Source organism: Atta cephalotes (assembly GCF_000143395.1).
Source record: "Atta cephalotes unplaced genomic scaffold scaffold00009, whole genome shotgun sequence".
Taxonomy (NCBI): domain Eukaryota; kingdom Metazoa; phylum Arthropoda; class Insecta; order Hymenoptera; family Formicidae; genus Atta; species Atta cephalotes.
The window spans coordinates 5,963,043-5,983,490 of record NW_012130073.1 but is presented as its reverse complement, the minus strand read 5'-3'; the positions used below and the strand labels follow the sequence as shown (position 1 = coordinate 5,983,490).

The following is a 20,448-nucleotide window of genomic DNA, read 5'->3' as shown; positions in this document are numbered from 1 at the left end:
CTCCCCTCCCCCTCCCCTCCTCTCTCTCTCTCTCTCTCTCTCTCTCTCTCTCTCTCTCGCATTTCTGTGTATCTCCTTTGCTTTCCAGACCACCCCGTCGGAAATTTCGACAGACGGAATATCACACCATAGAAACGCGAGAGAAACGTCGTTCGCCATGATGATAAAGAAATGGACTCAGCGGGTTCGCGTGGATCTCATACGTCTCTCCTACGTTCGTCACTCGTACTTTATTCCCGCACTCTTCCCTCGGCTTCAGTCACTCAATGACTCTGTGCTTGCTTCGTGCATATTCCGCGGCAACACGAAGCCGCGAGCTACGACGAAGGAAATTATTTTATTTCGCACTTCAGAATATCACCCCGTGGACTCATTCATATTCATGCCCGCGCCTGAGCACTTCGTCTCCGAAATGCGCCGGTAGTCGTGCCGGTTAGTTTAAGATTCAAGCATGGTTTTCTTATACTCGGTCTAACTCCGTCCCTTATTCCCTTATCGTCTTTGATTTTGTCTCTTAACGAGAATAAATATTACTTGCAATACGGTGTGCCAGGTTTGCGAGGTGTCGGAATTATTCGAGTTTTGCGCAATCATGTAACGACATAACGTATTATTACATAATCGTGATATAGATTAAAACGTAAATTAATATTCTAGTTTTGTATATTTAATGACAGTTCGTACCAATTTGCATTTCTATTATTACAATACGATTGCGATAATTTATAACATTCTTCATTAACCTTGGAACGCTAACACAACGCTTAACACATAAATTTTATATACAAATAAGCAAATTCATTGAATGTTATGTTTTCAGTGATTATCAGGAGGTCCAATCTGTCATGCTAAAAGAATCAGAACGAGTTTTTAAAAATTCAGCCCGTTATGTGTAATCAGATTAGATTCTCTAATGGTCGATATTGTAACAGAAAATGTAATAAATAATTTCAATTTTTAAGTAATTTTATATTAAATATTTTATTTTGGTAAGTGTTATGAGGTGACATTGAATTTCATACTTTATATTTCAAAATTAAATTTGATTAGTGTTTTATTCATTTTCTTTCTTTTGAATTAATAATTAGATTATTTGTGTCTATAAAGGTTTAGATTATAAATATTTTATTAATAAAAATGTAAAATATATGAAAATTTTGTTAATTAAAAGTATTATTTGTACGTAAAGTTTATGTACCGATAACAATATTGTATTATTCAATATTGATAGCGTTCTAAAGTAAATATAAAATAATTATATAACGCATAAATTAATATTCACATAATATTCAGTATTGACATGAAACAGAATGCTTATATAGCTCTCTTTAATATCAATCTATGTTTGGATGATTCAATTACAAGAATTGAAATATATATCATTAATATCAATTAATCTTATTTATACTTATAAAAATATTAATCTTAACTCTTTAATAATTAATAAAATTATTAGTTTTGATTTACATTTTCATTTAGAATTTATCAATATTGTTAATAATTACATTGCTTTGATAGATAGAAATTGTATCCACCTATTCTCCGGTTTACATTGTCATTCACATACATCAGCGAGATGACAATCGGTTCATTTCCGCAAATTACAATCGGATCTTATTCAGCTCTTATTCACAGCGCGAGGTCTAGTTACGAATGTGATTGTCTCCCGACGAGTAAACTTCCCTCCAAATAATGCCATCTCCTTGGTTTATCTAAACAACCCCAACTTCCCACATTGCCCGCTTAACGCAGGCGACTCGGTTGATTAGGGTGCAAACGAACCGTAAACATTAAATTATTCATCATCCTCTCTACAGTTGAGACAGTTAATTAACAGTCTAACTGGTACCTGATTAGTTTACGTTATTAATGCGATATGATTAAAACTTTTTTGGTTTGTATGATGTAAAGTGAATTCGCCTCGGTTGGAATGCGATAATGGCAGTTACACGAAATTCTCAATCTCAACCTTGTTATCATCATAACAAAATGTTAAACCAAAATGTGAGAAAATTTTAATAACTAATTATAATGTTATATCCAAAAAAGAAATAAATTAGTCTAAATAAATATAACGTATACAGATTCCATATTCGATTTTATATGCACAAATTTTATTCATGCAAAGAAATATGTATGCATTACAGTTGATATGCTGTCTCTATTTTTGCCGCCCATTGCAATAGTGATTCCAACGCAAAGAACATCTATATTAAAAATCTCACGAGAAATCTACGTAGGCGAAACATCGCAAATTAACGTCGCAAAGAAACGTCGGTTCCGCCTGAAGCGTAAGAGTTGTCGTTCCTTTTCCCGGAGAATTGGTCAGATCGTAAGATTTCCCGAGTGCCCATGTTACCGATTAGTCTCGGCGTACACGACGACGGTAAGATCGCGTTTCGAGCAAAAGGGGAATTCTCTTCGTCGAGGAAACAGGTGGAACAGGAAATCAGACAGGAAGCAGAAAAGGAAGGAAGGAAGGAAGGAAGGAAGGAAGGAAAGCAGGAAGGAAGGAAGAAAGGAAGGAAGGAAAGCAGGAAGGAAGGAAGGAAGGAAGGAAGGAAGGAAGGAAATATCGAACGCGCGCGTAGCGATAGACTTCTCTCTAGGAACGAGAGGAATTGCGGAGACAGCAAGGGGATAGCAAGTCGAGCGGTAGCACGTCACTATTGTGACGAATGATTCGCGCGTGTTCCATAGAACACCGACATTGCGTCTCGCCGCGCGTTTCTACTACCTTCCACTACGAAAGCCGGTACTCGGCTTCGGAATCACGGGTGTCGGTAATATCGATCGGCACGAAACGGGCAAATAGAAGGAGATGTAGGATGGCGACGGAGAGGCCGAGGAAGGGGCACTTAGAGAACCGTTGCATACCGAAACTTCTCTCCGCACGGAAGTTCTATCGCGGATTTTCGCGAACAAAAAAAAGCAGGGGAATCTAGACGAGGAAAACGAGGACGTGCAGAAACGAGAGGAGAGCGATAGCGGGTGATAGTGGGCGAAATGGGTGGGCAGGAGGTACAGATGAGCGAGATGTGGTGGAGCTGAGCGAGATTTCATCCTACTTTTGTGCAACTGATATATTTTTATCTGACATCGGGATTTGACTGCTCATCGAACCATCCCTACCCTCGGGTTCCTCTAATATTAACCGGTAAGAAATATGTAAATGATTATTAATTCTCTAGAAGCGAGTGTTCCAAATTTATAACATTTATTTTAAAATTAAATTCGTATAATAAATTTGATATTTGTATAAATTAGTTATATTTAAGGAGATGGAAATATAAATAGTACTAAAATGCATTATTATATTCTCTAAAAATGAGAGAATCAATGTATTATAATTGAAAAAATAGTAAATATTCATTGCTGATCATAATTATTAACAAATATAACATTGATCAGTAATGATATCAATGATGATAACTGATTTACTTTTAGAAAATACAGCTTCAAGCTAGAAAGACTATATCGATTATTAAAGATATCGATAAATTCTTTGCTTACAAATGATTTTTTTTACTAAAAATAGTAAAAAAACTTTTTTTAAAAGATGAAGCTATTCCTAAAGAGTTAAAGCTGAGAAAAATTCATTTCAATTCATAGAGTATATTTCTAAAATTTATCTGCTAAAATAAAGATTTCTCCATTGAGAATTTATACTTATTAAAACGATAATCATATGTTCTAAATGTAGAGCGTAATAAAATACACAGAGGTAATGTGCATTGTAGCTGCAATATTAAAAAAATATTAAAAAATCATACCAGATAAAGTGAGAAATAAATATAATATTTAGTAATCTTTATATATACAGATCTTGTCAGTTATTTGATTTCAAATTATATTTGCAGAATGAACTATGCACTTCCATTTTTGTAATTAGTAACAAAAGATAATATTATGCAATAATTTTATGCAACAGAAACCATTCTTTCAATATTCAACTGGATTATATTTTCACAAATATAAAATTATCGATATGGCAACCAACCTTTTTATTTAAATACATTCATCTATTTTTGTTATAAAAAGTAAAAATTTAATTAAACTCCGAGCCGAAAAATAGTCAAAATGGAGCCAAATAACAGATAATATTGCATTATATCACATTTTAGTAATATATATTAAATCATAATACACATGTAAAAGCCAAAATATCTTTTTTTCTCTATGCAAGAGCGTAATTCAGTCGCATTACACACACAATAACAGAAAATTGCTTTGCTCTAAATAATTATACATATGTCGCTTTTTAATACGCAGTAACGAAACTGCTCGTAAAATTAAAACGACTGTACCGCACATATCGCTTTTTATTACTTCACCAACGTTTGACGTACGCTATCCATCGAGCAATATATGGCTTGTTGCCTGCATTATGCAGCCATGCGATTCGACAAAAAATAACTTGTTGGCGCTCACCGTTTCGTAATGATCGATACATGGCACAAAAAACAGACGGTATAAAAATCCATTGCTAGGCGACGGCATTCGCGCGCGTATGTGCTCCAGGGAGGGGATTATTTTCAATAGAGATTATACATATAAAACAATCTGCGCGCCCGATACGGCGATAAGCCCACCACGGGTTTATCGTTGTAGTGTAATATCGAAAAGAGTTCGAGATTGGTGGTGCGGGAAAGAATCGAATCGTGCGGCAGAGAAGAGAGGAAAAGTTATTTTACAAGCAAGCGGCCGAGGCGCGAAATAGTCCATTTTCACGAGGTGCCCGCGATTCTACGTACGATATACGTACACACGTGCGTCCCGTACACGTGCAGCGACCGTTAACGTAACGTAAAAGCGCTAGTATTCCGTAGTTTATTTTGGCCTTTAACGCAAACAACAAGGACGATAATGCTCGGCCCGGTTGACACTCGCAACGTGCAACCATGCGAGTCTGATTTTCGACATCGAGTGCATTCCCGCAACATCCCCACGGGATGTAGCAGCTTTTGCTAGTGATTTCCAGCTGGATTGCGCTCGTCAACGTATGGTCACTCACTGTTATTGTAACTGTCCGATAATGATGCATCCTGCGTACCGTGATGATGACCCGACGATTGTCCCGGTAACAGATTCCTCGCTTGTCGTCCTGTAACACAAAAGAGCACAGGAAATGTTAGAGGATAAAGAAAGTGACTAAAATTTAAAGTAGCAGTTAATAAAGAATTTTACTTCTTCATCTACCAAATTCCTATTTGAATCTCTTCATATATGTATCATTGTTACTGAAACATCGAGAAATCGTGTATTCAATTCATTTTTTAGATATCAACTGAAGTAAATTAATTTTTGCAAGTTTCGATTGTTACTACGAGGTTGTCATAACAACGATACATCAACAGCGAAACAGTATCAGAAATCGTGGAGCATACGTGCCAACGTGAAACATATCGAAAATCCGATTAGATCAAAAATGTTATAGCGAATCAGTTTAATCGAAATCCATTAAATCGAACCTGTGATTTCGAGTACTCCGATATCGGAGTAATATTACTCTTGGACTCGTTTAACGGACGGATATTCTGATACAGAGAATACTTGCTCTACGCTAACAGTATTGACCTTTATATCTGTTCCAAAATATTTGTTTGTAAAGTCGAGAAGGGAGAATTAAATCTTCTTTTATACATTCTACATACGCAAATAAAATATCAAAAGTTACGAGATTCTATTTGTGTCATTTTGCTACAATAGCGTGTATTTTGAAGATACAAGTTCAAAAAATTACATTCAAAAAATTTATTTATTATTGTTAAATGCAACGTTAATTCTCGAAATATCAAAGAGTTCAATTCAATATCTGGAAAAAAAACTTCATATTCGAAAATATAACTTAATATCCATCAATTTTCAGTACATGATAAATATATATTCAAAAAATTGGTAGATAACCTAGAAAAATTGATAGCACTTGATCACTGCAAATCACCATGGTGAGATGTAACAACACATATTAGCAATATTTTGTCCACAACATGTCATCTGGACACAGTTTCACAGATTTATGTGCGAGACGGTGCATCGAAATGACAAGTGACATGCGATGAACACGAACATACATCGCCAGGAACATCGTTTACATTGTTCACAAGTGACAAGCATCACTTCGACAGCACAACTTATGAGACTTATGAGAAATTTATCTTCCCTTATCATATTAAACACGACGATCATAAAAGTGGATTAATATATCATTATAATATACAAAAAGTTGTATCTATATGGAAAACTTTTCAAATTCACGTACATGATGGCGCATAAAATAGGTATATGGAAAATTTAATAATAATTTCAAAAATTACATTAGGATAATATTAATTAAAAATTTATAAAAGTAGAGATTTTTCATGGTCAAAAATATCTAATAACGCGTTGATTGATCTAATGACGAAAAATTAGCATAGCAAAAAGAATGTGTAACGTAATGTAAAATTTGTTGATCAAGAACAAATTACGAAATTCGATGCAACTTCGTCATTCGTTCAATCATTTGTCTATAATCGTCCTTTGCACTATGCAAAGGTTGAATGACGACTCGGCCGAATCCTGACGAGTGTAAAATTACATTTTGTTTTAAAATACCTCATGGCTTTTTTATACGGTTGAAAAATAAATCTGACGCTTTATGGCTCATACAGCCATTAAATCTATCGATAACAAAAGCGAACCGCGACATAAATGCGTCATAACCTGTGGCCGAATAAAGTTTATAAACATATTGATGATACAAATACATTTAGTTATTTTATCCGACAATTATTATGTATCTACTCTTATATTATTTGTAATGTTTAATTTAGTAATTAGTGACGGTACAGTTTTTCATGATTCTTTTTTTAAAAGAAAAATCTCTCTGACAAGCAAAGATAGAGCTTTTTCATTAAAAGTTTTGTTTTGTTTTCGCCACTTTTTAAAAGTGTTTTATACCGAAAAAGATATATGGACGTTTGTTTCTGTTTATAGTCTTTTGCATATTACACTTGTAGAAGTGGCGTCAATATAATAAATAAATGCAATAAATTTTCTCTACAATTATTGTACTTTTGTCTCCTTCTTTAAAATCCATCCAGATCCATTAGTAAAAATTACACATTCTATTCGGAATTAAATAGTTTATTTTAACTAAAAAAATATAAAGTACGCTATCGTACATTGTGAATGTACTTGCAATATAGGTCAGTGCATACGAATCGTCGCGAGTTTTGTGGATGATAACGCGTGATAACGTTATGATATTTTCCAGCGAATTCGAGGTGACGAAACTATCTAAACTTGGAGATTATGACAACCGTTTGTCGCGAGTTTAACGATGTTCAGTGACGGTGCTTCCCCAATAGTTATATAACTTCGTGCGTCTCATAAATGCGAGCCACGGAGCAACTTGAGGATAATTACATTCACAGATGACAGAGAGTAAAATTACTTGCATTATGAGCACGAGACTAGTAGATTACACGAGGGAAATGTAAATTTGTAAAAGCCAATATATACGCATGTTTTGTGTCCTTCGCGCACAAGTGAAAATTTGAAATTACAATTACGAGCACTCTGCGAATAATTGTATGGCGTGTTGTAATAAATTAATAGCGAGCATAAATTTGTCAAAATGCCTCGTTTCATTTATCTTTGATTTTGGCAAAAAATTTATAATAATTCTAGGAGATAACTTTACAATAAACGAAATATATTATTATATACATTTTGTAACATTTACCATCGAATTTATGTGTGTCTTATACAACTAATTTTTGTTACGATATATGTGAAAGTTATTATTAATATTCGTATAAGTTAAATCTTTCCTAGCTTAATATTAGCTGCACGAGAAAAATCACAGAAACAACGTATTCTTTTGTACTTATACTTTATGGTATTTTTGTTACAGCTCTTTTCTTTACGATTCAATCGAGTTTTCAACTTTTTTGTTACATTCAAACTTGAATAACTGAATTCCATCCATTGACCACGACCGCTGTTCCATTCGAGCTTCGCTAACAGTGCACTGCTAAGGAAGGTTTCATTGTTGGAGTTCGCATACGAGCCATTCTACCGTGTCGCTTTTTTTTCTCTCACTCTTTCTCTCTCTTTTTCTCATTCGGCACTGGTGCAACCATCACTGTGCAATTGCGCAACTGCATTTTCTGCACTATGGCGTCGATGTTTCGAGCGGCAGCATTTATTTAGGACGTAGCCTCTTCATGAAACTGCGATATCGCGTGCGTCTGTGGTAAGATTAATGGACCAATCTTGGCGCCGGCCAACAGTTATGCGCAATCAGGAGACAGCTTTTCGGAGCTTCAATCTTTCATCGTGATAGCGTGGATTCATACATGTTGGCTCGCGATATGCTATGCCCGGTTTACGCAGTTCAGACTATTCAAGTCAGCGGTATTTACTTTACGTTCCACCACGTAAACTTCGTGAAACGTAACCTGCGCTTTACATTGCAATGTAACAACAGCCACAGAAGCGCGTTGTATGTAAAGATAGTAGAAAAAAGATTATCGTTGCAAATAAGTTGAAAATTTTTATATACGGCATAACATCGTTATTCTATATTATGAGATATTTTAAGCAATAATTAGTCGTTCACCGAAAAACATAGGATTCAAGACAGTTAATATTGTATGACTCTTTATCTCGCTCAAAAACGATGGAAACATAAAAACGTTGTAGACGGTTATCGAACGATGTAATATTTGTTACAGACGATCAGGTCACTAGGGAACGGAATCGATTTGTCTTTTCTCGTGAATTCACATCGAAAGGTCAAACTGCCAGAAACTATTTATCAAGAAACCGGAATACCAGAAGGAACACTAAACAAAAAAAGAAAAGAAATCGCAAGAAAGAATAATGAACCTGCTTGAAAAATCGAGGCACCTCACCAAATTATTGTTACTTTCTTCGCGTTGTGTTTTATTCGCTGTGTATTTCTAAACATTTGTCGTTTGTCTTCGTTTACCTTCGTAAAATAATAACTGTCACATTAAACTTATTGTCAATAACCTTATTATTTCTTCTATAATGTGAACTAATTGATAAATAAAAAAGTCTATTTATATATAAAGTTATTGTAAATTTATTGTCTCAAGATATATTAATTCATCGTAACTTATTTACAAAGGTACATAATATGCGTATAAATAAAAAAATTAGAGTTACTAGAAATGCAATATTTTATTACAGAAGAGATATTGTGTAATTAATAATTTCTCCATTTAGATATAAGGGAGATTGGGGAAATTGCGAATGCGAGATAAACGTGAACAATACTATTGCAGTATATTAGAGTAGTGATAACCTCTCATTTCTCGCATCCGATGATAGTCCAATATACGCTTACAATTAGTACCGCATAACATGTGTCCATAAAACATACGAATTCAAGATAAATATTATTATATGTTTGCAATAATTTTGATGTAGGAGAAAATGGAAATATTATAAATACTTCCTATTACTATTTACCTAAGGGAAAAATTAAATAAACCCGATGATTATTTATCAATTATAAAAATATTTATTTAAAGTATATTAAATTTAATCCACAATAAATAACATTTATATGTTATCAATGTAAACTATAATTTTAAACAAAAAACAATATTGATTCGACATTGTCCCATGTGCAGCTTTTGTTTTTTATTTAAAGTTACAGTTTATATTGATAATATATGAATGTTAATTATTGTAGTTTAAAACCAAATAATTGAAGTATTTTTTGAATAAAGACTATTCTATTAATTGATAAATAATTGTCGATTTTCTCTTAAATGTTCGCGTTCCTCCACTTTCCTCTAGAGAATAGTCCCTTATTGTTTTGATTATCAAATTAAGCGAATTAAGATATAAAACAATGAAAAATGAAGATAGATTATATGCCTTTGTGAACTAATAGTATTATTATGTGATAAGCGTTAACTTGCTACATTCAACTATACAACACTTTCGGTTGAATTAACTTCATTGTTCAAAATGCGTATGACAGTGATGTTATGACAGTAATATTTCCGCGTTTCTCGTGTATTTTCTCGAACCGTTTTCATTTGCAGAACGCTGATTCTTCACAAATAATGAACGTCATAATGTGTAATATAATTTTATACATTGATTATTCACTTTGTTCCGCTCAATGGTTCTCGACCGCATGTAAATTCTCGAAGGATTGTGAGTCTCTAAGCGACACTAGGAAGTTGCACGACGCTAGGAAGTAAGATACGACGCCTAATACAGCTTTATACACCCAAAGGAGTATTTTACCCAAGTTGGTTCGTTCCGGTCTGTCGCCACTTTTCCGATAGGCTCTTTAACTAATTCAAGCGGCGGGGCCGTAACAACTGAGATAAAATTCAGCAGAGGATTAAAAAGGCAAAGGTCGGAGAGGCAAAATGCTCAACTCGCGTATCGCTCGCATATTAAATCGGTGAACATCTACTTCGTTAAAAACTCAAATAAATTAAACAATTGCAGAAATAAAACTTAAAAAAAATATTCTACCACAGTTAATGTCTAAACAAAAAAAAATAAGGAAATTCCTTTTATTTGAACGATGCTTTTGCTTACAATTATAAACTCAAAATAACCTTCGATAATTCTATTCGCCTCGAAGTTCCGCTAATTGCACATCGTATTCAGCTTTTAAATTTAATTAATATCTTCTTCAGTTATTGGAAAATACGTCAAAGTCGCACGGATTCGTAACGGTTACAAAGATATACGAATCTCGAGAGGTTAAGGATATTACGGAAATCTGCAGAGGAATAAATTTAATTTTACATTCAACCATGTTAATCCTTTTCTCTTTATACTCTGCCTGAATCTTCCTCTCAGGTTAGGCGAGAGAGGTGCGAACAGGAGTAACGCGAAGATCAAGTGAAGGATGGCTGCAGAGAAGGTGAAGAGGTACAACGAGGTCAAGAAAACGGTACAGAGGAAAGGGAAAGGATAAGATCTGCAGGAATAAAAGGTACTAACTCCGAGGTATCGACAGGTTGAAAAACTGGGTAAAATTGGATCTTGGAGCTGTCTTCATCCACGAAAGAGCAGAAGTGGCAATCGCGCAGCAAATTAAGCGGAGCCATCGTAAAGGAGCGAAAATGGTTATGTCCTGTCCTAAACTTACCGCCCTTTCTTCCTTCTCTTTTTTCTAACTTTTTGCGTCACCATTAAATAATAGATGAATCAAAGTAATGTGCCTTTCTCCGCAGCGGAGCATAGTTCGCTTCGGGCTAGAAGCAAGTTTCTGAAGCTTCTCACACAATCTCTCTACAATCCTGTAGTTATAGAATTTACAAGGTATCGACTTAGTATATTAGAGACTTCATCTTGCATCCGTGAATTTTGATCTAATAAAGAAATCCATATTTTATTTAATGTATAAACGAATAATTTATAAAATAAGATATGGATTTTTTATGCCGGTACAATAACTTCTTTTATATATACAGTAAGTAATATAAAAATACAAACATATTAAACAAATAAATTCAGAATGTAGCGCAGATAAACATTAAGTAATATTTATGTTTTTGCAAAAAATAATACTTACATTTTAAAAAATATAAAAAGGATAATTTTTAGATTAAATATATATGTATAGTAAATTATAAAACAAAATTTTTTGTTGATTCATACATAAAAATGTTTGTTCTGCAACATTTAACAATAATTAATACATTTCATTAAAAATGAAAATATAATGCATCATAAGTGCTATAGTTTAATAATTTTGTATTAGTTACTAATTACATATATTCTATAATATATAACTCATTTCATACAAATAAAATATTATACAGAAACATATTATAAAGAATAAATTCTTTTACTTTATATTTTATAAAGAATAAATTCTTTTTAAAAATTAAAATCTTTTCTGATGTATCTATAATTACCGTTATTTATTGTTTCTTATTTTATTTCGTTTCAGTCATTTTAATTTTTCAACCGATATCTTATTACCGATATTATTAATAGAAACTTTAACGCAAAGGAAAAAGAGAGAGAAAAATAAAATTTATGAAAAGAGAAATTGGTTAACAGTGTAAATGACACGTTAATTGCTGCTCCTTCGGATTCAATAAAATGCTCATTACTTCGTCTGACCAGTACTCTATTCATACTTTCTTTTTATAAACTATGTCTTGGTGCGCTAAATAAAATATATGTCAAAGTATCGTCTCTCGCTTGCCCTTCGCCCGGCACGATCGCTTGGCCCGGAGTCAGCACAAGTTTCCAACTTGATGGTGAAGGAAGCCCCTTGCGGCAACTTGCGTATCCGCGGAATCTCATGAACAGACTCAGCCCACGCCAACTCTGAGGAAGAGGCGGAAGGTATTTCTTAGGTCGCGGCATGCTCTTCTCTCATCCCAGCACGCGCGCATCTTCTTATCTAGGCTAGCGTATAGCCGGCACGCAAACTCGTTTCTTCGTCAAATGAAATGTTAATAGCGACGAAAAGATGCGTGCGGGTTGCAAACGCGAACTTTTCGCGTAACACCCGGCATCGTCCGCGCATTCTTTTTGCACGGTTCGCCGAATATTCTGCGTTCCTCCGAGCGCATGAAACGGAGTGTCTCGAATTCTCCCTCGGCCGCGTTAACAGCGTGTGCGCTCTTCATTTTTTTGCTAACGAGAAGCTCGGGCGTCGGGTGATTCATGGAAACCCGTAAATCAACTTGACTGCCTGCTCCTTAAGGGAATAATTTCGGTCTCTTTTTACAGAGTGATTTATGAATTAATATCTTTCTTAAAACTTATGTAGTATATTCTGTGTGTATGTGAATACTGAATAGTCAGTTTGTATGCTAAATTGATTAATTTGATCTTGATTAATTCAACGTCTTCTATTCCTTTGTCAAAATATCACAAATTATTAATAACCATAATTATTAAATATAATAATATATAGTTTTAAAAAAACTGCTCACATTTATATTTCTGCAAGTAACATTATAAAACGACACAAAAAAATTAATTTAAATATGTCCTGAATTTACTCTCTAAATCTCGTGGAGTGAAATCTCACTCGAAGAGACTGAAAATTTAGCCTGTCTTCAAAAAAAAAGTGAAAATACGACTATTCTTGTTCAAGAGTGGCAGATTTTCACTTTTTTTAGAGTGATATTTACTCCTTTGAAATGAGATTCACTCCAAAGGAGTGAAATTCCAATCTCTTTTTTGGAGTGTAATATCAGGGTAGATGAAATCTACTTGGAACCTCACTCCAAAGAAGAAATTGAGAAATTTTATTTCTTCGAAGTGAATCATCCTTAAAGAGTAAAACTCATTTTGAAAATCTACCACTCTTGAATAAGAATGATTATATTTTCACTCTTTATGATTTAGAGAATATTTAGAGAGTAACAATGTAATAATATCATGATGGTTGCTTTTTAATATGTATCACGGACATACTAATAATTTTACAGAGTAAACTATTAATAATCTGTCCACTATTAATAATCTGTTTGTATTTCCTATATGAGATTTCATTAATACCAGAAATAATTAAAATCAGTATTTAAGCTTTGTCGATTTGATTATATTTTGACGGATTATACGAAAAATGTGGTTTTCCCATACATGTATTTTAATGGCAATATGTGTCACATATTTTCCAATATCGAGTTCAGGCTTTATTTATAATCATTATTTATGAAAGGTGCAACATTCATTATCCTCGACATAATTAAAGGTCCTGCAACCGCATAAATGAACCCGCATAACATCTTTTTTATTTTTATAGGTAAAATTATCATAAATAAATGTTGTACAATATTACATGACGAATAACTTCGTCAGTAGCGTAAAATTATATGCCTATAATTGAAAGAAGACGATCTATACGTAATACGTCTAATTCAGGTTCAATGGTTAACTTTGTTCCCACGAGGATGAGGTAAAAATAGCCGAGAGTTTGGATACACACACACACACGCACGCACGCACGCACGCACGCACGCACGCACGCACGCACGCACGCACATACACACACACACACAGCAGCAAATTCGAAATATTCACATATCTCCGACCTAAGTATCACGTTACTTCTGAAGATTCTCAGTAAAATCGATACATTTAAATCGGATGTTATGCTCGATTTCGTGACGTGTATCAACCGACAAATACTACGCGCAAAAATCTGCAAAAAATCCCTGGTTTCATAGCGAGGACCATTCGTCTGTGTTAAAAAGGGATTCGCTGTCGATATCGCTGCATACATCACACACGTGATCGATGATGGCGATTCTAGCGGATCGCTGCAACCGGTTATTTCATGCGCAGATTGAGAGAGGAACATTGTTTCGGCTTAAAGATAACGCTTTGTTTCCGGTGCTCCGCGGTGAACAATGCACGCACGAAAATCGAATAACGCTCATAAAGCTGTAGATAAGCGCCGCCTGAATGGAAAAAAGCATGGCTCAAGCAGCTTTCATATTTCACAACTGCCACTTGTGCCATATTTTTCATTTTACTCTATTCTCGCCCTTTTTAATTACTGATAACGCGGGAAAAACAGCATAGTGCAGCTCGAGCGCGCAATCGCGGAGATTTGTAGCCGACATTGGGCCACGAAATTAAGTTTTACAAATTCACAGTTTATTATTGCATTCACTGGATGCAATACGTATGAAACAGTTGGATAAATAATATGCAATAATATTATTTATAACTACTTGCAAATTTCATTGTATTCCATGTTTTGTATTCGCTCTAATATTTGGATTCAAAGAGTAAGTAATTCAATGGTTCAAGTCATATGAGGGCGCTTTTACAACTTGACGGAAAAGCAAAAAGCAGAAAAGCGGGAATCAATCAAAACTCCTGATAATAGAAACAGAAAAGCGGAATACCGCTTATTACCTGCGCGAGTTCTGATTGGCTTCCACTTTTCCGCTTTCTGCTTTTCTGTCAAATTGTGAACGCGCCCTGAAACAGTTAGTCTGCTCGCCGAACGATTGAATATGATTGATTGGATCTCTAAGTAAGAATCAATCATGTTTAATCGCCGTAAACAGGCTAGCTGCTTTACCAACTCGTAAAGTCACTAGGTATATAAATCTAGGAAGCAAAAACATATTAAAATATTGCAGCAACATTTTTTTCAAGGACAAATCCATTTTTTTTCAATATTTGAAGTCAAGTCCAAGTTTCTTAGATAGTAGATAGTGCGCATAATGCAACATTTTATCTATTTAGATGCAGCTATCTTAATTATGCTAAATTTTTTGTACATTTTTTGTTAAATAAAACATTTATCTTTTATAAAATTTATTTTCTGAGTTTACATGTATCTTCATGCACTTTCATAAACTGAAAGCTCAAACGACAAATAAATCCATATTAAACTAAATAATATTAAACTATATAAATTAAGTATTCGTATATATATATATATATATATATATTTCTTTGTTAATAAATAAATTGATTACAAATAAAAAACTGATTTACATATAGCTTATAATTACTTATAGCTTTAGGTTTCCTCACAAAATATGTATAAATACAAATTAGGAACGACTGCATCTTAGAATCAAAATGGTTTGCGCTACTTTATATATCTAGGTTACATTCTAAATGTACTTTCGAAGGAAAATTTTACTCGATATAATATATATATCATATCGAGTAAAATACCGAGTAAAATATCGAGTTACGTATACTATATATTTCGAATAAAATTTTCCTCGGAGAGGATGTTTTGGAATGTAGCCCTAGAATTTTAGCCAACTTGAACACGGTCAATAAAAATGTCGCATTTAACAAACACTCAAATGTGTTTTCATCGATTGCATCATGGCAGACTTTTAATTATCGTAATGTACCTATACGCATGCGATTTTCTAGAAAAACGTAGGGATGGACGGGCGCAGATGCGGGTAAATCAAGTTATCGACGCCGTTGCGCCTGTCGAAAGGTCGCAACAAAACGTGTCGACGTACGCTAATTCGCGATCTGCAAATCTCTCGCGCAGTAAAACGCCGCACGACGACGCGACGCCGATGCCGATGGACGCGGCGTAGCGCAACGTGCGATTCGGCAGCACGGCGGATCAATTGGAGCGCACTCTTCGGCATTGCGAGAGAACGTTCACTGCGGATCCCGATGGTCGTGAACGATCGATACGCGAAACAAAGTGCCGACCGTACACATTTCTATACGTTCCAATCCGAAGGGCAATTCAATTGCGGTGGACGTCCCATACGGGCATCTGCAATATTCTCCGCGAGCAATCGTCCTCCAGAGACCGTCAATGTATGCGCTCGCACGACTCCCAATGACATTTACATTTATATTGACACGGCGCTCAATGGGATCTTGAACAACGGTGAATGCTTAAATGCATTTGCGACCGCGGCTTAACGACCGGACTCGAATTTTTCCGGCGCCGGATCGGCGCGCGAACGCGCGGGAAATGGTACGCGCGAGGACGCGCTGATAACGCCGCCCCAGCGCGTCCTGCAACGATGCTGAACGAGGATTCAATGCGATTAAGTTTTCACGTTACAGACATGCCGACATCGCGCACGTACCTCATGGTACAAGTGCGTTAACTCTTGTGTGCGCGCGATACCTTTTCTGCAAATTATATTCGATAGAAATTCATTTTTTTTTCTCTATTCACATCTGCATGCATATTGCAAATTTGATTGGAAAAAGTAAATCTGTTTATACTGACGTACGAATGCATTATGACTAATGCCTGCAAGCTCAGGAATAAAATACACAATGGTGCTTTCACTGCTTTCCAATTGCTTAACACATCTTAACACAAATGTACACAGTAATGCATAAAGTGTAGTATTGTGCACGACTCAATTGGAACAGAATGTGTACGCTGTGCACGGTTTCGGATGGAGTTAGATTAAATGTAGCTTTTTCCACTTATATTGAATGAAAAAAAAGCAAAAATATCGATTATCCAACGTCCTCCAACTTCATTTATAGCTGCCACGTAGTAACGTAATTGTCATTAGACACATAAGTTTACACAGTAGCCCTCGGGCTGAGTACGGATGTGCAATGTTGTGTCGACGATTACGGCAATTGAAACACAACTTGTGTCGCCATTACACGAAAATATTTAGTAATTTTACAATTGGAAAGCACCCAATATTATATTTTTGAGAAAATAAATTTTTTCACAGAAAATTATACATAATAAATATAATATAATAAATAAAATTATAACAAAATAGTTTTAAAATTAGAGAAAAGGCTCGTATAATTGCTAAACAAATTAAACAGAGTCGTGGCTTATTTCGAGTTTATAAATAGAATGACTTTAAATTAAAATTAGCATAAGATACATAAATACAATATAATAATCGAAAAAGAAAATTAATCAATTAATATAAAATATAATAAAATTCAAACGTTTCGGTTTGACAAAACAAAACTTTCTTCAGTTACAAAGCGATAATACATAACGAATATATGAAATAATTATAACATCAGTGGCGATGCCAATATATATAGAAACCAAACGTCAATGAGTATAAAACGATAAACTTAAAATATGAAGAATAAATTATTTCGGTTAAAAGTAATATAAAATAGTTTTAGTTACATCAATACTGAGGTAATTAATATAGACATGAACCTCAGTAGTGGGTATTAACATAATAAACCTGAATAGTATTGAATTAGCGTTATTGATATTCAATAATGTTTGGAATAATATTCTAAATTTTAATGATTAATGCCTTAATGACATTCTAAATTATTCAATTATTATTTCCATTATTTCCATTAATGAAAGATATACTAAAACAATAATAAACTTATATATTATACATTATAAATCGTAATCTTCCTTATAGATTGGGAGCAGTAGAATATTATTTATGGCTCCCACAGCGATCTATCTTTATTACGAAATTCTCTTTATGCATATACAAGAAGACACAATACTCATACAATTTTCATCCTCGTTAGAACATATCGATACGACGACGGAGACAAAGCTAATAATAGATAAGAATTTATCGGCGAAATAACGCGTCTGACTGTCGCGTAATTCTTCGATAGCCCGATTTACTAATATTGAACTATTTCAGTTCGGAATAACGTCCAATATTACTTTGTTGTTGTAGTAATATTTATTATGTTGATAAGAATACGAATATAATACGCAAATATCCGTTCTGTGGTTAAAAATGGCACAATATTCTAGTCAAGAGGAAGAATCAATCTTTACGATGACGTACACGAAGTGATCTTTCTTTAGACTCTTTAATTTAGATAAGATATGCTCTTCAAAAATAGCTTACGCAGCTGCCCTTTCAGAAAATACATTTCGAGCGTTGGAAAGAAAAAGATTACATCACGATGGCTCTTTATACGGCTGATGCTTCATCGATTCATACTCGTACCTTCATCCACATATAAGACCAGTAACCAAATTCACCTCACGTATTTCCATGGCCCTTTAAGCGCGACCTCGTAGGCCACGTGTCCTGCAATTTATCTGGAATGACGTTCTATTAAGATGGGATTCGGTCGCTTTTGTCGATACTAACTTCCGAGGTGCACAAGAGCCGAGAGCCTTTCATCTCGCAGATAGCTGGACTGCGCGTGGGCTAATGAGTTTGTAACTTTTTAAACGGTCCTTCAGCGAACACAGCGATTCTTAGTGTCAGTCTAAGATGTCGATAGTCGATACTCGACACGGTGATTTAAGACCTCCCTTCGAAAACTACGGCAAGTTAATTGTAACCCGATAGCATTTTAAATTTACGCCGGATATTGATTTACTATGGTTGCAAACAACACGACTCATTGTCGCGGAGAATTCAATTATTTTTCAGACCAATCAGGTTTATGAATCGATTAATTTCCAAAGTAAGATATCGTTCTAATCTAACAATACTTTGCGATAATAACTATACTGCTTATAAAGAAAGTGTAAATACATCATATTAAATAAAGTATATCAAATAAAACAAATAAGTTAATTTTTTTTAAAATTCATTTTTTATCCAATAATCTAAAAAATATAAACAATAACACAAGAAAAAAATATAAAGAAGCAAATCAAGTGAATAATGAAGTGAATATGTCGTTGAAACGTGCACTACATTGCAATAAATTCCATTTCACAATTTTATGTGACATAGTTTTCTAAATCAGTAAACTCATTATTCATACATCTTTAAACGAATTAACCCAAAAAACGTAAATTTAAAACAGTACAGTGCAGTTATTGATCATAAAAAGTATTAAAAATTAAAATAAATTGCCGAATGACACAATTATTTCCTTTTTTATTTAAAGATTGACTTTTTTGTTTGTTTACTCATGAAAAATTCCCATCGTATGATCCAATTTAATCGAAAAAGAATTAATAACTTTTAAATAAAAAAATAATTAAGTTTCCTGTGTTTGTTGAGAGAGCTGTGGAAGGTATATTATGTATATCAACTACATAAAATATTCTACAATATGCACAGATATACATAAATCTATACAGAAATAATGAAAAATTAAGGCTTTTTCAAAACTTAAATCATTTTAATCAAAATAAGCTCTTATGTGAATTCTTTATTCTTGGGATTAATTTGCTAAAAACATGAGATATGTTTATATAGCTTCTTAAATTTTCTATATTGCGATGATTAAATTAAAATCTATTAAAATCTCTAAATTAAAATCTATTTTAAGATAAATTTACTTGAAAATTATTGAAAAACAGGTTTTTTTTTTTTACTTACTAACAATCCTAAAGCTTAGTTAATAACTTTTAACTAAATAAATATCATTTTCCTTCCCTCATTAATAGCTAAAATCTAGCCAAATAACATCAGAACGTTAAATTACATTTTTAAATCAACACAAATCAATTGAAAAATTTGGTATTTCTGAAGTACTGAAGTATATCTATTAGGTTGGAACAAAAATTCGTAACGAATTTTATTTTTATTTTTATTATGTCATCCACATGTCTTAAAAAAAATTTGACAATTATTCGATAGAATAAAGTTTCAGCTTTAAGAATCTGTTTTTTAAATTGCGTTACGCGATGATTTTTAACGAAATCATGAGCAATCAAGATACTCCTTTTATTTAATCCATAACTCAATAGCAAAAAATTTAAGAACATTAAAAAAAATAATTTCGTAGGGAAACTTTTAAACTTTCACGTTAGAGAATCGAAAATTTTCGCAAGTTTTTTTCTAGGCATGTGACAGGCCCATAAAGTGAGAAGAAAATTCCCCTTTTCTAGCTCGTAGTTTTCTGTATGTAAAAATTATAAGACTCACAGAAACTCAAAAGACATAGTAACCTTTCAAAAGTAGAGATTGTAAGTTTTAAAATCTTTTTATTAAATTCAAATTTCGTTCATTTTTAACGAAGTTACAGCTGCTTAAATTTTAAAGTTCGCTACGAAATTTTGTTCCAACCCAATATGTATATATATAT

At 33.7% G+C, this 20,448-nt stretch overlaps 1 protein-coding gene across 1 annotated transcript in view; it reads right to left on the bottom strand.

Annotated features, from left to right (window-relative positions):
- The window catches only part of LOC105627581 (lachesin), an 88,200-nt gene that overhangs the window by 32,012 nt on the left and 35,740 nt on the right, over positions 1 to 20,448 (bottom strand). The window contains exon 2 of the mRNA XM_012208863.1: positions 5,015 to 5,104. Within this exon, the coding sequence (XP_012064253.1) occupies positions 5,015 to 5,104 (90 nt within the window). The remainder of the gene's footprint in view (positions 1 to 5,014; positions 5,105 to 20,448) is intronic.